This window comes from Mastacembelus armatus, chromosome 5 (genome assembly GCF_900324485.2).
Source record: "Mastacembelus armatus chromosome 5, fMasArm1.2, whole genome shotgun sequence".
NCBI classification, from domain to species: Eukaryota; Metazoa; Chordata; class Actinopteri; order Synbranchiformes; family Mastacembelidae; genus Mastacembelus; species Mastacembelus armatus.
Genome location: NC_046637.1, coordinates 16,750,249 through 16,772,413, shown reverse-complemented (window position 1 = coordinate 16,772,413; position 22,165 = coordinate 16,750,249). Strand labels below are relative to the sequence as shown.

The 22,165-nt window shown below is 39.8% G+C and overlaps 2 protein-coding genes across 4 annotated transcripts in view; one reads left to right on the top strand and one right to left on the bottom strand.

Annotated features, from left to right (window-relative positions):
• Positions 1-6,592, bottom strand: part of mtmr14 (myotubularin related protein 14) — a 30,276-nt gene extending 23,684 nt beyond the window's left edge. For both annotated transcript variants that reach the window (XM_026306313.1, XM_026306314.2), the window contains exons 1-4: positions 5,781-6,592; positions 4,835-4,983; positions 2,990-3,098; positions 190-265 (exon numbers count right to left, since the gene is read on the bottom strand). In XM_026306313.1, coding sequence (XP_026162098.1) covers positions 190-265; positions 2,990-3,098; positions 4,835-4,983; positions 5,781-5,912 — 466 coding nt within the window. In that variant the 5' untranslated portion in view covers positions 5,913-6,592. The remainder of the gene's footprint in view (positions 1-189; positions 266-2,989; positions 3,099-4,834; positions 4,984-5,780) is intronic.
• A 3,370-nt stretch (positions 6,593-9,962) lies between these two features.
• lhfpl4a (LHFPL tetraspan subfamily member 4a) overlaps positions 9,963-22,165 on the top strand; it is a 36,130-nt gene continuing 23,927 nt past the window's right edge. For both annotated transcript variants that reach the window (XM_026307552.1, XM_026307551.1), the window contains exon 1: positions 9,963-10,368. In XM_026307552.1, the coding sequence (XP_026163337.1) occupies positions 9,963-10,368 (406 nt within the window). The remainder of the gene's footprint in view (positions 10,369-22,165) is intronic.

Below are 22,165 nucleotides of genomic sequence, written 5' to 3'. Positions count from 1 at the left end.
ACAAGGAACTGAAATCTCCCATGGAAACTATGTTGGCCGCAACTTCCCAGTTTTGCTAGAATTAAGTTTCTGTGTGTGTGTGTGTGTGTGTGTGTGTGTGTGTGTGTGTGTGTGTGTGTGTGTGTGTGTGTGTGTGTGTGTGAGGGTGTGTGTGTGTGTGTGTTTAGCGTGCATGCACGTGTGTTGTACCTGAAAAGATGTAGTTATAACCTGTGCGTCCATACAGTTCCCCCCAGCCTGCCAGAGTGGATGACCTGCAAATATGCTGCAATGACGAGAAATACAAGTTTAGAACATGTTGTTTTACTGCTCATAACAAAAGACAATAACTTGTCACCTGTTCAGCCACAACACAGAAAGGAGGAAATGGGAGCCACAGAAATACTCTTTCTCTTCAGTTCCATAAATAGTCTGATCTTTAAATCTAAACCTTTAAAGAAAGAGTACATGTTATTTTAATTTCACATTAAAAAATAAAAATGAATCATCTATTTTTGAATTAGTGAGCACTCTCCACAGCCACCAATTATGCTTGTAAGATATGTAAGGCACTGCCATGCAGCTAGTGGGATAAGTAAACCTTGTCCAATTTCCCCTGCTTTGTACAAAGTTAAAACATTTTTCCATCCTGAAGTGAATCACTTTATCATCAACGTTAGAATTTTGTTCATGATGATTATACGGTTTGCTTTACTGCCTATGCCTAGGCAGAAAAGGATTTTTGAATGCCGATTAGAGGAACTGTTGGGTTTTCTCCTCCCCAAAAAAGGCCCTTCATTTGGCTAGACAGCTGACTATTGGTCTTGGGGCTTCATTTATAAACACTGCAAACGCAAAAAACAGGGCCTGAAAGTAGCATACAGCACTTCCCACACAAAGTTTGTTATCTATAAAAAAAAAAAAAAAACTTGACAAGAGAATGTGCACACCTGTAAGCCAACTCTGCCCCATGCATACACTGTTTGGAGACAGGGAATTGGTAACACAGATGATGAGGTGGTGAATTGAAGTCAGATTGTAGAAAATTACACATGAGCAAAACAATTGTAAGTATTGATGTCTCATACACATTTAATTTCACTCACTGTCATATGTAAGATCAACATTATCATGAAGATTAAACCCAGAAGCGTTGTTTCCACTTGCAGTGTGATTTTTTCATAAACACCTTCTTTTAAAATCCAACTCAAATATTAAAGCAAAATTGATTCTATATATTTCAACTGCGCCATTTCACTCTCACATTATCGACTCCCAGAGCGCAGGAGGAGGAGATGGCCTAATTGCTGGAACACAGGCTAGCATTATATACCCCACCACTGTATAACTGCAGAAATTTGAGAAGTGCACTTGTTTGTGTAATGCATATGCAGTCGTGGGTTGGTGCTGGAGTTTTGAAAACTCACACTTGCCTGTATGTCCCCTATTGCTATCCATACCGGTTGTTACTTCTGTTTTGACAATAATAAAGCAACACAAGGTTTGCTATGGTCAGACTTTGTCCATTAGTACATTACAGTCTGTTACCAGTCTCGTAATCTCACTGTATAAGCTTCCCCGTGGGCAGTGCAATACACGTGAATTTGTTGACTAAGCTGACGCAACTAGCAAACCCAGAGTGTAAGCCCGTCCGAGAACGATTCGTGTTCGGGTTCGTGTCCGATCACTCTCTTGCTTTTCTTTGCTTCCTCCGACAAAACTCTCTTTGGTTTCTTTGCTAGCTCTGCCATGGCATTGGTTTTGTGAGTACGATGTTAGATCGTTTTGTCTTATAGTTTGCTATTGGCTAACTCCACCCAGCCTACGAATAAAACATGTGGTGTTATGCTGTAAAGTAGGTCCCACTCTGATGGGTGGGGCTGAGTGATCCTACCCGAACACGAAATTTGCATAGTGCTGTTGCAGCCGATGGGAGCCCGCTCAAGCTGCAGCTGAGGTAGAATTGGTCCTGTTAAGAGTTGTTCTACCACTGAAATAATTTTAGTGACATTATTTTAAGGTCAAAAACTACAGTGTTGCATTAATGCTGATCAAAACTAAACAGGTGGATTGGAGGTACTGGCTGGTTTTTAGTCTACAGTACAAAAATGTGAAGAGTCAGCAAAATTATTTCAAAGGGGTTATCTTATTTATTTTATATCTTGCCCACACCAATACTGTTGTAGTCCAGTGTCCACATATAACAGGCTACATGAAGAATGTATAAAGCATATCCACATAGCTGCTTTACATAAATAAATGCACTTTAAATGTGGTTAAACGTTTAGCTTGTGAAACTGGCTGTGTAATGGAAAACAAGCCTTCAAAATGCTTTGCATTGACTATTTATGGTTAAAAAACAGTATGTATGAAGCTGATTCACGTATGCACAATTCTAAGTAGTCTGTGATTTATAAAGTGAAGATTGTGTAGAAAGTGCGAAAGGTTTTATAAATCTGAATAATTTTTGGCATACACCATTTTGTCTTTTGTGCTATGCAAAGTTTTATAAATAAGATCCCTAGTGGTTCCAAACTTCTTCTCTTTCACAGTTATTGAGGCCATTGTGCTCCTGGGAACACTCAGAGCTTTAGCTTTTCTACTCTTGTCCTGATCTGTGTCTCACCACAGTTTAATCACAGAGGTTTACACAGAGTTCATCAGACTTCATGTTGTGGTTTTTGTTCTGTCATGCAGACATGCCAAATAACACAGGATCTAGACCTATGAATAATAACTCATATCTTAAATCAATAAATCTTTTGGTTCATAGAATATAAGAAAGCAGTCAAATATCCAATACAATTTCCCATAGCTGACATATTGCTTGTTATGTCAGATAATATGAATATGGCATTGTAAGAAAAACAGTAAATATAGACATTTGATAGGTTGCAGGCTGTTAATTCTTGGCATTTTGATTTTATATGATGACCTCAGAGGAATTTATAAGGATGAATATCTGTAACATTAAAACCCTTAAGAGAGAGTTTAGAGTTCACAGTTGTACCTTGCCATTGTAGAGAATGACGGGACAAACGAACCTCCCTCTGCAGCGAGCCAGCTTACTTCGGTTCACCAGGTCCTGCAGCTTACTGATATGCACTGTGCTCTCAAACCTGAACACACAAACCACCACGTTATCCATCAGATCACACCATTTAAATGTCATTTTGTACATATACTACCAGTCAAAACTTTGGACACAATTTACTCTGAATTGAATGAGAAAGTGTGTCCAAACTTAGACTGGTACTGTATATAGACAATGTGATTACAAAGCACTTTATGTTAATAATTGTAAACTACACATTATAGCAGTGCTTCCCAACAATTCCCCACTTATGATTGGCTGAACACACCTGACCCAGGTAAATCAGCTGCGAGTACGGCAGGGATAGCTGTAAAACAATTAACAACCAGGGTAGTGTTCCTGCATTACCACTGCATTATAGGATTTCAAGGGTTAAATATGGTATAGTAAACCAAAAGACCAAGAAAAAAATTCTATGATAATCAGTGTAAACTTAAAATACAATATGTAATACATTATGTAAAATGTTTTTGTAATCACTGGCAGATGCACAGGCTTTTCATCCTTTTATCTAATCATTTATTGCATCCATTTTAGTGGAATAAATACATACAAGGGTTACAACTAAATATTTATTTTGAATTTTCTGTGCAACCAACAGACCAAAACCTAAAAGTAAAAACAGTAAGAATAAATAAATAAATAGGAAAGAAAAAAGCAAATTCCCATATTTGCAAAGCTGACACCAAACAATATTTGTCATCATTGTTCAAAAATGACTGAAACCATTGCTTATCAAAAAAAAGTTGCTGATTACTTGTCCATCAATCATCAAACTTACTGTATCACAATATACTCTGTTGGCCATTTATTAGGTACATCTAGAGAAAAAGGCAAATATGTCTAATCCAAAAGTTCTGCAGTAAATCCTCCTTCATGATACTGTTCATTTATAGGTCAAACTTTCAGAGTTGTTATTTACCTGCGTAACCACTTTGGAAGATGTTTTTGTTGCTTTTAAACTGTACTACAATATATTGATAAATGGCTCTAATACACTGTACATACCATTTAGATCAATGAGGCCAGGCTTAATAGCAGGAACAGCTCTCTGTATAATGCAGTACATTTAACAGCAGAGCAAACTGCAGCCTCAACTAAACCTGAAAAATATCACTTCCAAGGAGGACGATATATTGCAAGATTAGACTGACTTCATTTTTGTTTGATGTATCTAATGAACTCACAAATAAGTGTATAATGAAATACATAACACATGCATTGATAGAGGATTTTAGCCCTGTTGCCAATCCCTAGATAGACCAACGAATATTTGGTATTTTTGCTTGATAAATGGCATTACTTCTTTCCAATTAAATTTCTCCCCACAAACTTGGCAACTGACAAATTCTTTTGACCTTGCAACATATTACCTTTCACTAAATTCCCTCTGAAAATGTGCTTTATGGTTCACGAATGACAAGAATATTATTTCACGTTTATTAATCTGACAGGCTATGAAATGAAAGTATCATGGTGGGGGGAAAAATTTTCTGTGCACATGCAGAATTTTGCAGAACAACACAGCATATAAAGGTTTTATTGTTAAGAAAGGTTTTGCTCCATTGTTAAAGCACATCTTATTCTATTCCAGCACAACACTGGAAAACAGTTCAACTGCATTAAACAGTAGTGATAATAAGATTTTACTGATTCACTGCAAATTGATTCCTATTTCTGACAGGGCATGCATTTCATCCTAAGGTGAGCATGATTAGAGGAGTGACAAAGAGGAAGCAACTGTACCTTGAACTGACATACCTGTCTTTCTCAACATCTGTGCATTCATACTCCAGGAAAACTATCTGCCGGGGGTAATGGCCACACACTTCTCCATTGGAGTTATTAATGATACTGTATTTGTAATCTCTGGCAAATAACTCCAGACAACACTTCTCTATTGCCTCCACCTGAGGATAAACAAAAACAAAAAATATGTTAGAAAACTACATCAGCTTTTCATGGCCAGACCATAGGCCTCTGAATTCATCCCAAAAGTTTTTCTCTTTACACAGAGATCATTTACGTGGAAGCTATATCCAGAAATTAAAATTTATGGTATGCATATTTTTGAATACCATAAGCATACCCTAAGCAATGTAAAAACATTGTTACAAATGTATTAACTGTGTAACATTGTACAAGCATATCTACAAAAAGCAGCAATGTGGATGCAGACCCCCATAAATACCAATAAAAATAACTGATGCACCAAATCCATTTTCTATGTTATTATTAAATGTATGGAGAACCCAGTTACCTCATGTTGTATTCAGGATCACAATAATTTTGAGACTGATGGCACTGAAAGCAGGCACTTGAAAAACAGAAAGCCGTTTCCCCAACTATTCATAATATCCATCAAAATCTACTCATTTATGGGCTACATTTCATTCACCAATATTTAAACACAACAAGCAATGCCCCTTTTCAACTAAATCCTACTCAGTTCAAATGCCCCTTCATTCCAGCATGCACCAAAACAACCCCAGGTGTGAAGCAGAAAGCAGCGTCTATACATAAAATCCTGTAACCGAATTTAAATTATAAGTATATATATATATATATATATATATATATATATATATATATATATATATATATATATATATAACGTTAGTATATGGGGAACCGTTCTCGCAGGATATGATTAAAGATTGTCCGGTAAGGTTAGCTAAAGCACGCCCAATGATTAGCCCAATCTTACCCGAGGAGTCACTTCTTTTGCCCTGTACTGCGTCTTGGAAAACAAATCAATCAAATCCGCTATTTCCTCGCTCTTTCTGACCGACAGCCCGGAGGCCGTAAAGCCGCCGGCCGCAGAGGGGGACAAGGCCATTACAGCGCCTCGAGCCGCGGCGGTGGCCTCTAGCCGTACTCGACCACCTTCAAACACCGCAGAGCTTTGTCCTTGGGAACGGGAAGACCGACCAGGCCATCCCTTCCCAGCCAGTTTCTTCCTGACTGCCCGCTTAAGGGGGCCGGAGCCGGGGAGTCTTCCTGAATTCAGGGCACCGACGAGTTGCTCCACTCTCCAAACGGAAGCCGTTAGCCAGCCCGCCCGGCCAGCCACTCGGAGTTAGCTCGAACAGCTAACAGGTTAGGGCAGCCTCCCGGGGTTAGGTTGTCCGTTTCCACACGCTCAATACCCTCCGATTCTCATTTGACACAATTTCAAACCTCGGTAGTCCTCCACCGCATCACCACAGGTTTCTGCGTTTCTGTCGTAAGATGAAATGATGCACGACTTTCCGCATCAGCTGTCTGAACTCCTGTCAGCTGGAGCCAGGAAATCTCCAGGCTCCTTCACGGCCTGCTCACGTTTCCTCAATGTCACGTCTTCATGTCCCCTTAGAAAACAAGTCCCTGATAAAAGCTGGTCACATGTCGATAAAAATGAGTTTTTGGCTGAAGGAGATAAGTGCTACATATGTCGCCGCGGTAAATAAAGGCCCCAGCAATGGAGAGCGGTGTTGCAACCTGTGAGCCAAAGTCTGAAAGTACAACAGGCGGTAAACAGGAAGCTGACAGGACCACGTGATTGTCGTCTCCCCCTTTAAATGGCGTTTGTTATTCATAAGCATGGACCAATGACTGTAGAAAAGCATGGACTGTTTGTTTACTCAGTTAGCAAATCTGTCCTGCAGTACAGACGTCTTTCATGCATGTGGAGCCTTATCTACAAAATGTCACTTTTAGCCTATATACTGTTATTTAAACCTTTATCGTTTCATCCTTTTTACATTTTGTGGATAAAAGTTACATACTTTCACTTAGGTAAAAGACATCTAAAAATGGCTTCCCTCACTGCTTGAGTACTAGTAACACTGACCAAGAAAATCACATTTTAATTTTTACTTATTATAGTTAGTTGCAGAGCCGTAGCTAGAATATTCGGGGCCCCCTGAAAAAATATGGATGTGGGGCCCCACCTAACGGAAAAAAATGATAGTACCCGCCCGACAGCGGTAGACGGTACTTTTCCCACGAAAATAAATCGGGCAGCAAATGACAATTGGCTACATTAACCTGTCGTAAAGAATGGCTTGATCGACTGGGATACAGCAGCTCTTCTGGCCTCCCTCTCCTTTTCATGGCGTTTCTGGTACCCTGATTTATGTTTTCGTTTCATTTTCAATCGGTCAGTCTCCTTCTCCTCCACAAAGTTCATGTCTAACTTCAGCGCCCGCGTCGACACTGATTGGTCCTATTCACAAGCTAGGGTGGGACTTACCATTTATTGGGTCCCTCGGATACTTGTCACTGACTGAATAATTAATAAATACCTCGTATCGGACTCAAAACATACTACTGCTTTCTGAATGTCAGGACCATGGAGCTACTGCAATTCTAGGTTGCCACATATAGACACATCTGCTTCCCAACTGCATGGATTTATTTTAATGGTATGCCCTTGTATTGATGTACGCTGTGCTCCTCAACTCACTGCCTGAAGGTGCTTTGTTTGATTAATCCACATTACCATTCAACATTTATTTTTCACCTCAACCTCTAAATGATACAGTGCAGTGGCAAGATTTTATTTTTATTTATTTATTTTTTGCTTTGAAGTTCTGTTCCAGGTAATCTGCACTTAAATTCTCATCCATGCATAAAAATATACAAATCTTTGCAGGGAGGAAATTACACAAGCAACCACACCTTACAACAATTTGTTATGGTAGACTTTGGCTGAATACCAAAATAATTTTATTATACTAAGCTATAAATATGTTTTATTAAGTTCACTATCTGTTGGATTATACAGCAGGTAAAATAAGTATTGTACATGTCACCATTTTTCTAAAGTAAATATATTTCTAAAGGTGCTATTGACATGAAATTTTCACCAGATCTTGGTAACTACCTATGCAATCCACACATGCAAAGAAATCAAACCATAGATGTCCATAAATTCAGTTATGTGTAATAATGTGAAATGACAGGGAAAAGGTATTGAATGTGCTTACTGAAATTTATTTAATACAAAAGACTTTGTTGATAATGACAGCTTCAAGACGCCTCATGTATGGAGAAACTAGTCACATGCATTGCTCAGGTGTAATTTTGGCCCATTCTTCCACACAAACAGTCTTCAAATCTTGAAGGGTCTCTGGCCCTATTCTATGAACTCTGATCTTCAATTCTTTCCATAGATTTTCAATTGGATTCAAGTAAGGTGATTGGCTAGGCACTTTCATTTTCTTTCTCTGAAACCAGTTGAGAGTTTCCTTGGCTGTGTGTTTGGGATCATTGTCTTGCTGAAATGTCCACCCTCGTTTCATCGTCATCATCCTGGTAGATGTCAGCAGATTTTTATCAAGAATGTCTTGGTACATTTTCCATTCATCCTTCTTTCAATTATGTGAAGTTTGCCAGTACCGTATGCTCTAAAAGACTGCGCAGCACCATGATGCTCCCACCTATAAACTTCACTGTTGGTGTGGTATTTTTGGGGTGATGTGCAGTGCCATTTCTCCTCCAAACATGGTGTGTATTATGACATCCAAAGAGTTCAATTTTGGTCTCGTCTTGTCAGATGAGACCAAAATTGAACTCTTAAAAATAAAAATGTAGTTTTGTTGGCTAATCTGGTTTGTTTCACTGTGGAAATTGTGAGCATGTGTGCAGCAGCTGAGCCATTTGATGTGTACAAAAGTATTTAGTTTAATGAAGCTACAGCAAGATCTGTAGATTTGTATCATTAATGGAGTTATCGCTGGTGGGCCATGTGTGTAAATTGCGCAGAGCTCCTGTCTCAACTGGAGACGTATGGCGTATTTGTGTTTGCTGTGTGCGGGCTACACAGATTTCATAAAGTCAAAGAAAATAAATTACTTATTAAAGTTGCAGTTGTTTGCTCCGATTGAGACAATGCCTTAACGTAGTGATGTGATGCTAGAGGAGACAGAGCTGAGCTCAGCCCGAGTGACAGTTGGACGTCAAGAGGTGGATTTAACAAGCGGTTTATACAAACGTACGCGAGTGAAAGGAAAGGAACGGAAGAATTTGTTAAAATAATACAGTGCAAAAAAAAAAATTGCGCGTCTATCAACAAACCGTCGCCCTTCTTCGGTTATGCGCATGAAGAGAGAGACTGGATCCTGCCAGAGGGAGACAGAGAGAATAAGAGAGAGAGACACACACGGGGAGTATGACAGAGGAAAGGGAGCGATAGGGAGAGAAATCCAGAGACGGAGTGAAAGACAGCCATTGAGTTGTCAGTGTTGCAGTCTTGAATTATATTTGTATATATTTTTCAATTGTCTAATTAGACTCTCGTCATTTACTATCACTTATTTTTTTTATCACTTTCTGTCAAGTTTAAGTGTTGAATAAAGCGTGTCAAAGCGTTTTTGTCATTTGCGGAGGATTCGTCATTATATCAGGGAAACTCGGTGGGAGCGTCACATCCCTTTGAAGTCTTTTGGGCCTGGATGAACAGCAGATACAGTTACATTATAGGGTGGACGTGGCGAGCTGGCAGAAGACAATGCTCATCCGTTCTCTCCTGCGTTGGACGCCGTGAGCTCGGCTGTCTGTAAGCGCGGAGAAGAGCGCAGAGGTTTTCCCCTCAGGTGAATCACGAGTAGCCACTCAACTGAGTGACTGATCAGAAGGGGGAAGAGGAGGGGGTGGCATTTGGATGTGAGACTAATACATAAAAGAGCTGAAATATACGTCGGCTGGTTGATTGAGCTCCAGTAGCACGAGGGCGGACCAGTCACTGGACCTTTAGATATTTGTTGCGGTATCACTCTTTTTTAAACATATAATTTTATTTCACCAATTCTACCAACATAGTAGAAAATACGAGGGAGACCCAGAGAAGAGGGAACACCAGGTTGACGCTGCTGTGCGGCGGGGGGCTGGGGGGTGGGAGAGAAAAATGCTGCCTTCGCAGGAAGCCTCCAAAATCTACCATGACAACTACATGCGCAACTCCAGGGCCATCGGGGTCCTGTGGGCCATATTCACCATCTGCTTGGCCATCATCAATGTGGTGGTCTTTATCCAGCCGTACTGGATTGGCGACAGCATCAACACCCCCCAGGCTGGCTATTTCGGCTTGTTTCACTACTGCGTGGGCAATGGGAACTCCAACCGGGAGCTCTTGTGTCAGGGCAGTTTCTCCGAGTTCAGCTCCATCCCTTCGGGATCCTTCAAGGCGGCCTCTTTTTTCGTACTGATGTCTATGGTGCTGATCCTCAGCTGCATCGGCTGTTTCGCCCTCTTCTTCTTCTGCAACACCGCCACGGTCTACAAGACATGCGCCTGGATGCAGTTGCTATGCGGTAAGGATGGAAGACACTTGTTTTAAGGGGGTGATATGAGGGGATTGAGGAGGTTCATTGCGTTTTGTTGCGGGGATATCTTCAGTACCGCCTCATTGTCTCTGTCACACCTTTCACTATAACCCTGACCCACTCCAGAAGGAGCGCAGCGAGTGCGCCTCGCTCATTCTGTGCACGAACACTAGACTAAGTAGCGCACACTTCCTCTCACCCTGTCTTCTATTGCTCTCACAGGAGACAGGTGTATTTTACTTAAGGGAGCTGAAATGTGATCTTGCTCTTGGCAGAGAGCAAAGAGTAAATAAACCTCCTCAGATGTCTCTCTACGAGTCCTTTGGGGCATTCAGGACCATCCCTTGAGAGTTTTGCGTCCTAGATGTTCTTATCAAAGAGAAAAAAATAATCTTAGTCATCAGTCATTACTCCACTTGATGGTTTGAATGCATGACAGCGTGAGTCTTATTGAAAAACACCCCTTCCCCCTGAAAATAATCATTCTGACACTGCCTGTTGGTTGAAAAAATATGCCAGACTGTAATTGCATGGATTTATTTTAATGGTATGCGCTTAGCATGGCATCACAGATCGCAGCTTCTATTTCAGTTGATATATCTGCCTACCAGATTAGTCTACATTATGCATGATCTGTCAACACATTCATCTGTGCAAACCAGAACAAACAGCAGATAAAGGCTGTATTATGTATGCAGTACATACACAGTAAGATGTCAGATGGGCACAGCAAATTAGAGCAAGACACAGTAGAGAAAAGTCTTCCACCAGTGTTAGGTGAAATTCTTTTTGTCAGTAATGATCACCTTTGTCTGACTTTCACTTTGCTCTGAATCCTTTTGTAGAAATGCTATAAAATAAAAACACTTTTGACAGATTAATTTAGCAGCAGTTACTGTATGTCTGCATGTGTGTTCATTCCCTGGCTGATATTCTACCATCAGTGAGTGCTGATGAACAGACATTAGTTAAATCAGTTCTGATGGAGCCCACAGTGTCTAATTCCAGTTTATTAAAAACCATATAATCCCTTGGCAAATTCCTAATCACACAAACTGCTAATTACCCAGGTGGATACAGATTAAATTGGCCTCAAATGTGTTTTAAAAAGGTGTAGAGTATTCAAAGCAGATTTGTTTCACTGTGTTGAAGGTGAGGTTTGATATGGCTTCTGTTCAGTTTTTTTCTCTATAATCAGCAGGATTTCACAGATCACCTCTCCAGTTTTTTCACTGAAAGGATAGATGATGGTGTATGTGTGTGAGTGTGTGGGTTTGGTGGGTTGGGGGGGTCGGGGTAATTGTGCATTGGTCTGGAAGGGCTGACATTATCTGAGAGGATGTATTGATGCCTAGATTATTCATTCCAACAAGCCAGCTGGAGCAGGAGCTGTGTGGATAGCAGTGGACTCAGGAACCTTTTGAAAAATCATCTATTTTTGATGAAGAGATGAAGAAAACAATCACAGAACAACACACATAGAAACAGATAAAGAAATCCATGAAGCTGGAAAATTACAAGATCGACAAGAAGTTGTTGTCCAAAACTTTAGTTTCCTATTTACAAATATGCAGAATGGGTAGAAAAATCATCATGTTATAATATCTTTAAGAAAGATGTAACTTAAAACTAGTCAAAATACAGTTCAAGAATGTGCAAAGAATGCAAAAAGTGATAGAACTAAATGTTAGGTACACAGTCTTTCCCACAGCTCTAGATATGAACAACTTTAAAGCTTGGCACTCTTCCTTAACCAGCATCAAAAATTTCCTACTGGCATGTTTGTAGATAAAATTACCTTATGTAAAGGTAAAGACAGGATGACATGGTGCAGCACATGATGTGTATGTCATGCTAAACTGTGCAAAACAAAAATAGGGTGCTTATATTATTGAAAAAGCAAGTGTTTAACACAAAACCAATATTCACCTCTGACTGGTTAACATGAACTGTGAAATTCCAGTGAGAAACAGTAATAGTCCTTCATGATAGTGTAGGTAGTGATGATAATACTTCTATAAATTCGCTGTGTCCCAAAACACGAGCACAGTTGAACTGACGAGTGGCAATGGCAATCAATAAAGGCCAAAAACCATACCTGTGTGTGAGAAGGACTATTGGTGCAAAGCAGAAAACCTCTGTTATCTGAACAATGTTCTTAGAAATATCCACATAAGGGAAGTTGACCTTTAAATGAATTGAATGCTGAACCTTGTGACTTTGAGTTAGCAAAAAAACTAAAAAGGGTCATTCCTCAGCAATGGGAGTTCACATAGGAAATCAACTTTCTCAAATACCACAGAGACACCTAGAGCAGGTGTTAAATCATAAAAAGATATCACAGTGCAAAGTCACAGTTGAGAAGATCAAAGTCCCATAAATGTTTTAAAACTTGAATGGGGTCTGTAGACCTACATAAGTGAGAGCTGTTGTCTTCTGAAGTTGAGAAGTTCTAAATCTAGTTAAGTCATCCCTCCAAAATACAAATTCAAATACAAATATACAACTGTTGGAATATGTTTGAACAATACTCAAAAACAAGTAATGGCTACAGTTTAATATTTGATGTTTGTAGCACAAAGGCTGTAGGCTTGATAGCTCTTTTCCCTGTACTATCAAAACATTAGACCATTAAAGGTTTCCAGTTACACTCATTATTGTGTCACAGCTTTTTTAGACTTACAATTCCTATTGTATTTGTGATTTTAATTCTTAATTTTTCTTTGATTTTAATTTTGAATATACTGATAAATCTTCATGTTGCTTATATTCAATTATATGAGAAAAAATAAAAAATGTATATGTAAAGAGCCTTTGCAAAAAAAACAAAACAGGTTAGATCACTTGTATTTACTGCTGTATCGCTGAGAAGATGTTGGTCCAGAGTATATTTATTTGCAGTGTGAATTTCTGCATTATTTGCAAAACAAGGAGCTATAGTGGGGGTGGGCTAGGGCTGGGAGAACATTTGCGAATGTCACTGTCCGTGGGTGGGATAGATATATTACATTGCAAGTAAAGAGTTTATTTGGAAAGGTGCTCCCACTCTGCATTGGTCACTTTACAGTTTAAAAATGTGCAACAAATATATACCTACACCTGTGAAAGGGGTAGCCAAAGGTCATTGATGTGGGTAGTGAAAACTTATCTATGTGATCCAATTCAACAAATAAGCTACTGTAGCTCATACTACTAAAATGTTCAGGCTGGTTCTGATAGAAAAGTTAGATTGGATGACAACTTAGTCTGCCTATGAATCCCAGGGTGTGTCTCTCTTTCCCTCTCTTGGGTGGAAAAGGTGTGAAACGTCTAGCTATCACACCTCTCTTCTATTCCTCTGAGCTGACTTCCCTCTGATGACATAAACGAGGACCCTCCCTCTATCTTACACTTTATTCACATATCTTTGTGAGTAGGGGTAGAGGGAGGTCTGAAGCTCTCTGCTTATGCTGCTAGCCCTGCAACCCAGACTGTGGATAAAGGGTAGATGATGGATGGTTATGGATGATGGGTATAGGTGTGTTGCACCATTCATGAATTTAATGGTCAGATATGTCATTAGTGTTAAAAAATCCATCCATCAGCTACACCCACTTATTCCTATTAGGGTCACGGGGATCTGCTAGAGCATATAAAAGCTTTCTTTGGGTGAAAGGCAGGGGTACACCCTGGACAGGTCACCAGTCCATCACATGGGCACATACAGACAGACATCCACAAATACTCACACTCACTCCTATAGGCAATTTAGAATCACCAGTCAACCTGACATACATGTTTTTGCATACATGTTTCTGTGGGAGGAAATGGGACTACCTGAAGGAAACCCATGAAAGCATGGACAGAACATGCAAACTCCTCACAGAAAGGCCCCTGCTGGGTTTCGAACCAGGAACCTTCTTTTTGAAAGGTAACACTGCTAACTACCAAGCTACCACGCTGCCCCAGAAATTCAGACATCTTCACTGAATCAGGTTTTATGTGTAGCTCCTGTTCTTTTTAAAGGAATGATGAGACTACAACCTGTCCAGGGTGTACTCCTGCCTTTCACCCAAAAGATAGCTGAGATAGGCTCCAGCAGATCCCTGTTACCCTGGTTAGGAATAAGCAGGTATATATGATGGATGGATGGATGGATGGATGGATGGATAGACGATAAGACTACAGAGACTTACAACCTGACTTTTCCTCAGCTCTTCTGAATTGCTTTCACATATCTCATTTCAACATTCTGCTTTTCCCTTTAATGCTTGGGCTACCTTTTAGTGCTCTCATTTGCATAATTTCCCTTCCATCAGTGTTTTCAGTTTTGGTAAAACACCTGCAGACAGCAAATAGCAGACAGAGTTTTGAAGCACTTTGCAGCTGAAGTGGTTCTTTGGGAGTTGGTAGAAATGTTGGACTTTAATTGGTGGACAGAATCCTGACTATAAATGAATTATATTGATTCATATTTAATAAGCATCTGGGTCTTTGCTAATTTGTTAACTTGTTTTTACTAATTTGCCAAATTAATTTCATAATCTAGAAATTTGTCAATGTCAGTCAATTCCAGCTTAAAGACATGATCTTGAAAAATTACTAATCAATAAAATAACCTATTGATAAACTGACAACTGTATCTCATTATGAGAGGATATAGTTAGCAATAATGCTGCAGTAAAAAATGTAATTCATTCTGAAGTAGCCATTTACACACCACTGACCGAGGTTTCCAAATGCACATGCCTCTATCCAGGTTCTAAAAAGAGAAGAGCTACATTGCATTTCCATCAATGGTCCTTACCTAACCATTAATTCCTGTTAGCACTGCTGAATTTTCTCTCCTGTCTGTCACAAAGGTTACAGGCTGACATTACATGTAGGGATATTTCTTTATTCAGTGCCACTTACACATACACACACACACGCACACACACACGCACACACACACACAAACACATACACTGTGTTCTTTACTGCTATCTCCAAATGTGCATTTCTCACAAAAATTCTTTTGTTATTGCCTTATTCCTGGTATAATGTTCTCTTCATGAAATCCTGTGTTCTTTTTATGCCAGATGTAACAGGACAGGCACCTTCCAAAAGGTTCTGTCATGAATTTACTATATATAGTTCTGGACCCAAGTTTGCAGACAAAAAAGCCTTTTCTTACAGTACACAGCCAGGGCAGAATATCATACATCACTTAGTGCAGGATACCGTGAAGTCTCTGAGATTGAGTTTAGCTGTTTGGGCACAATTCACAAACTCAGGAAGAAACTAGGAGAGTCGAGTCTCTTGATTACAGAAGTCATAGAGGCATGCGAGGAGTACGACAGTAATCCTGAAGTTCGTAGTATTCCGGAGCTCAGCGCTGAAGGTTGTGCAGAGCAGGTGAGTAGGATACAGCCAGGGAAACTCTGACACACAGGAACCCAGAGAATCTCGTAGGTGGTTGAACCTGGAGGACAGGAATCAGGAGGAAATCACTGCTGAGACTGGATGTGACTGGTCTGGTGAGGAAACTAAACAACAAAGTAGGAGAAGAAAACATTAGTTGCTCGAAAGAAACACAAGAACTAGGCTTTGACAAAGAGCTGGATAGATGGTTTGCTACCATCCAAGGCAGAAATATGATCTGGCACCGAGGTGTTGTGGAGCACCATCTTATAAAGGACTCCCTCTGATGGCTTGATGAGAAACAGTTCCGTCTCATTAACCAGCCATCAGGTAGCCTCAGCAGAGACACACATACACACACACAGGGAGAGAGGGAGTAGGCTGCAGGGCAATAACAGTAGGACAAAGGCTGTTGGTCTGTCATGGGTTCATCCACTGACTGTAACCAGAAGAGAGCATCTGGACCCTGGACTCTAAGAAATGGAGAAGTTGAAATGAGCAAAAAACAATGCTCACCTAGCTTGTCTGGAATTTACTCGTTTTGCTGTCCAAATGTATTCCAGATTCTTATGGACTGTGTAAACAATGAATGGGTGTTATGGCCCCTCTAGCCAATGTCTCCATTCCTCTAGTGTCATCTTTACAGCTAAGAGTTTTCTTATGCTGATGTTATAATTGCGCTCTGCTGGTGAAAAAACAGAGAGGGCACATGGGTGAAGTTTGTTAGTATTAGTGGAGCTTTGAGATAGGATTGCCCCCACACCGATATCTGAAGTGTCTACTTCTACTACAAACTGTCATGAGGGATCAGGTTGTATGAGCACCAGTGCAGAATTGAAACTTTCTTTCAGGGGGGTTTGAAAGGCCTTTTTGTCTTTGGGAGACTGGGAAAAGTGTTCTTTTGAAGATTTCAGGTGTGTGAGAGAGGCACTTCTCAGGAAAAATTCTTAATGAAGCATCAGTAGAAGATGGAAAAACCCAAAAATCATTGTAGCTGTTTTCTGTTGGAGGGTACAGGCCAAAGTGTAACGGCTTGTACTTTGCTAGGGTCCACCTTGGGCTGGCCTTTGTTTATAATGTGTCCTGGGAAGAAGACAGGGTCAACGTGGAACAGGCACTTTTCTGCTTTTATAAATAACCTGTTTTCTAGGAGTCTCTGAAGCTCCAGCTGGAACTGATTGATGTGGTTGTTTCCGTTCTGAATAAACACAAGTATATCATCTAAGTAATAAAAGACAAAATATAATAATATAATATAAATAAATCATATAATATAATATAAACCCTCAGCACATTATTAATTAGATCTTGGAATACCGCAAGCATGACTAGGTACTCGAAGTGGCCCAGAGGTATGTTGAATGGAGTTTTCCACTCGTCTCCTTCCCTCATCCGTAACAGATGGTAGGCGTTTCGTAAGTTTAGTTTGGAGAAAATGGTGGTGCCCTGTAGTATTGTCATAATGTTATTAAGGCCTTGATAAGCAATGCATGGACAAAGTGACTTTTTTCGACAAAGAAAAATCCTACTGCTAATGGTGAAGAAAAGCATCTTATAATTCTGGCAGCAAGGGATATATATATATATATATATATATATATGTATTGAACATGAAGGTTTATTATGTCTAGTTTATGAATTATGAATGTCATAAACCATCTTAATAATTTGGGGCACCAGATCCTTTGATGGTGTATCAACCAGCCAATTAATGAGTAATACAGGAAATCAGTCTACAATCTGAGGGAAAGTTTCCCAGATTCAGTGACGTATTTACTGTGTGAAATAACATAAATGATGCCAGTCAGTTGTCTTTTTAAGATTTATTCAGCTATATACATGCTATTTACATAGGGGGAAATGGAGATAGAACTGATCTGAGAAATTAGCTGAATTAACGAGTAAAACATTATGACAGTTTAACAGCAGGTTGTTTGCAATGGTGGAAAAGAAATCTTGAAATTCATTTAGTTTGAGTCTGAGGTCTAAACATTTAGGAGGAAGCTCTAGTAACTATGGAGGCCAACTGAGATTAGTGTGAGACAACCAGCACAGCCACAAGTTACTTGCTTGATCTCGGGTTTACTGAGGCTTGGTCTGTTCGTCTGTGGGCTGGTCCAACTGCAGTCTGCCGGCAGGAGTAGGAGAGAGTAGACGTTCCCTGGAGTCTTGGGCTTCAGGCCTGGGTCCATTCGTCACTTTTTCTCGCTCTCCTTCTGGCTGCTGCAGGGTCGTCTCATGGAGTTGGTTAACCTGAGATGGTCAGCTGGACGACAGCCACACACAGGGAGAATGTCTTTGTTTCTCCTCTGCTGGGCAGTAAACAAATTCTATCTCATGGTTCTCCTCAGGGACAGAGAGGGTCTCGATGAGTCTGGAAATCTCTTAACTTTCTTTGAATCTGTCTGGAACTTTGTCCATTTCTGTTCTCTTTGGGGTGGTAAGTTCCCCAGAGTTCAGTTCCAAGTGTTAGTATTCTCAAGTCTGCTTCAAGTTCCAGTTCTGGTTCAGTTCATTTTCTCCTTTCTGGTGTGTCTGTCTATATAATGTGTTTTTGGTGTCTTGCTATGCTGGTTCGTCCTTCATTGTGCATAACACAATGTGATTGGTCCAGGAAGTTCTCCATATTTGGTTCAGTCTCCTGACTGTGATGGGTAGTCTCACTATTCTCTGTGAATCAAGAGATTACCCTATTCCTTAAGTGTTGTATGTTTTAAGACTGTTTTTCTAAAATGGGGACATAATTAGTTTTTCCACCCAGCAAAGTTTAAACATATGACAAACTTAATAACTAATCAGAGTCAGTCAGAATAGTTCAGCACAACATAAATCAAAATCAATAAAACTTCATAGTTATATAGAGCTTAACTGCAAGCAGGAATAATGTGTGCAACCGAAGTCAAAGGAACATCTAGCTGCTTGGAGATTGTCTTATAGCCTTATAGGAACACCTGACTTTCACAGGGAGAGGGCGGAGATGATCTTCTTTCAGGACGGTGCTCCCGAAGTGGGTCATCTATCCTAATAGCGAAGGAGACAAGATTCAAACATTGCTGTTATATCATAGTGTGACCGTTTGTCTTTGATTCCTTCATTTAATCCTTGAAGGAACAGGGCTCTGAGAGTGCCATTTCTGCAGTCTCTTTCTTATTGTTGAAACACTAAGGCAAGTAAGGCCTGCAGTTATGTTGTTCTAGGTCTCTTTATGATGATGAGTCATGGTTGAGCTCTTGGAGTAATATTGGTAGGGTGGCCACTCCTGGGAAGGTTCACCATTGTTCCAGGTTTTCTGCATTTGTGGATAATGGCTCTCACCATGGTTTGGTGGAGTCCCAAAGCTTTAGAACTGGCTTTGTAACCCTTTCCACACCGATACATGTCAATTCCTTTGTTTCTTATATGTTCTTGAATTTCTTTAGTTCATGCTTCCCTCTTGGTGAGGAAAGAAACTGAGCAAAGGAAAACTCTGCTCTATTCTGCTCAAATACTCTATGAACCATCAAAGGAAGTAATACAACACATGCTGTTCTCTGTTCCTTCTGTAAACGTAGAGACCTGATCTTACTTACTGTATGATATGCTTCAGTATTCCAGACAGTTTCGCTTTATGCGCTGGTGATTCAAAAGTAAGGAATCATGTATGAATGATGTTTTTGTTTGGTAGCTTGCATTTAACTTTAACTGGCAAACAAATAATGCCATGTCTGTGACTACTTTAAATACTGGCATGAGCTCAGCTGTAAGCTCAGTGATCTATAAAAAGCAGGCCCCATAGGTGGCTTGCTGGGTCAGTGCAAAATAGTGCAGTGCACACAAGTTCTCTGAAAAATCAGAATGTAAGCATTCTATCTCTGACAGGTCACCAAGTGACTAATTCAGTGAGGCACTATTGAATCTTTTTGCAGAGGACAGGCTGAGTAGATACTGGATGGTGTAGTATGAGTTCCGGTCCTTGAAAAAGTGGTGCAATTTCCTAAAGGCAGCATGCTTTGCAGAGTCATCTTGGGAAAGTACAGAAGAAGTCTGGCAGCATTTTACATCACACAGATATTACTCCATTCATTATCCTGTACCACATAAGAACTGCAGACACGACTCTGCTAACCTCTTTGCATACTGGTGTATTTCACCTTGCATACAGAGATTATTTTATTTTAACCTTGAGTTTGAGTCCGGTTTCATATGCTGTCTTCTGATTATATGTTGAATACTCAGAATGGAAAATTAATTTGCATTTACTGTGTTATTCAAGTAATTTATGAAACATATGCTAAAAATTCCACCTTCCAACGAAAAAATCTACTGATTTTCTTTTTTTTCTGCAATAATTTTGTTATTTTTTGAAAGACTTCTCAGTAAAAACTGCTGTCAAAGGATATCAGCAGTTTCTTTAGCAGAAGGGAGTTTAGACATTGGAACAGAGCCTATATTTGTGCAATATATGTAAATAGAAAGATGTTTTTGCAATTGAAGACCTATGAAAATCAAAAATATTTCCAATATAAAGTGATCACAGCCATTGTAGATATGGAAAAGTAGAGTTGCATACATTTAACTATGTTCGACACCAGGAAAATTGGAAAGGGGGCTTGTCATAAAATGAGTTTGACAGTCATATAAGCAGAATAAAATTCCCCTCATCCCTAGCATACCTGCATGCAGAATATCTCTTTACAGTGAGGAGGAGGTACCTGTCACAAATCAGCAAGAACAGTTCAAGAGATCCAAATATGCAGACAAAGAATCTTTTATTAAAACTCAAACTAAGTTATGAAGAACACAAATATAAGGTTTAATAGTGGTAAACGATCATACAGTGTAGCTGTATAACTAAACAGTTCTGAGATTATCTGATACCAGAGGTTGCAGGAACACAGGGCACACTGGATTTGCCGGAAAGCAGGTGAGTAACAAGCCCAGATCTGCAGATGTTTGCAATATCAGGTAAGTTGGAGTAGAGAATCCAGTGAACCCAGAAAACAGGAGAAGAGGTAACGCTGAAGATAGTGATACAAGAGACTTGGAGGGATAGGGTCTGGAAGCCACGATCCAGGAGACACGAGGAGAAACAGGTGAGTAGTTACTCTAGGGAAGCAGAGACCGAGACGGCTTGGAGCGTGAAGATGACTGAATAACTCAAGAACAAAATCCAGGAAAGGTTTAACAAACCTAGGATGCAATCGAAACTAAGAGATTGAATGTAAGGAACAGATTTAATGTGAAGAAGAGCCTGGGGCCTCACTCATTTAAGAAATATCAAAACATGTGAAAGACAGATAGGCTCAGGTCAAGAAGAAGCTAGTTGTTGAGTTGCTGTTTACACAGAATCCTTTATGTTTAGTTGAGAATGTGTTTATTTGAAAAACATTCATTTATTTCCATTATTGTTTAATTAAAAGTTATTTGTACTTACTTAAGCCTGTCTAATGTGGCTCCAAGGATACACTGGAAAAAACAAACTGGCATGGACAAAATTAAAACCTTTAGCATACCCAGCATCCCCTTTATATGAAGAATTGACAGGACTGAATGGCTGTCATTGACATAAATGTGGTCCTTAATTTTGAAAGAGTGCAGCACTAACAATACCACTGGCAGTCATGTATTATAAGACACATTACATTTATGTCATGACTCTTGTTCTGTGATGAGTCACGCATTAGTTTACAATTTAGCAATAAATTTAAAGTTGATAATTCCACCACAACAGAGACAGTTTGCCATCAGCCTTTTTCTGTTGAGCTTTATGGACAGATGAAATCATTTTCTCTCCACGGACAGACTTCTACCAGTTTCAAAAATCAAGAGTTTGAGTGCAACCAATTTGTGTAAGCTAGTGGTTTCAGGCAGTAAACGCCTGAAAACTTTTTTGCTAAACTTGAATGAAGATGCAACACAGAAATATCAGCTATAAGGGACCAGTATACTTTCTCAGAAATGAACCCTCTTCCTTTGCACCTTTCCAACATTGACTTGGGGGTTGTGTCCAACCATTTGTGTTATCCATTCACCCCAACTGGTCGAGCCCAGTTCTGCTGGAGGTTTCTTCTGTTAAAGTTTTCTCCCCACTGTTGCCAAGTGCTGCTCATAAAAGATCTGTTGTTTTATTGTGAAGTGCCTTGAGATGATTATATTGTGATTTGGTGCTATAGAAATAAAATTAATTGAATTATTTTTCAAAAACCGACAATCTGACATTCACACATATTTCACTTCCACATCTTTTTCACTATAACCCTGCTCACAGAGCAGCCCAGTGGCACAGAGCTGGACTGCAACCAAAGTTTTCTTTCATGTTACATGACATACAGTGTGGATACAGGTTATACAGTATATAAAGAGTTCTCATAAAGAGTTCTTAGAATTGTCTTGGAACATGTAAGAATGCCAATGACTAATGATT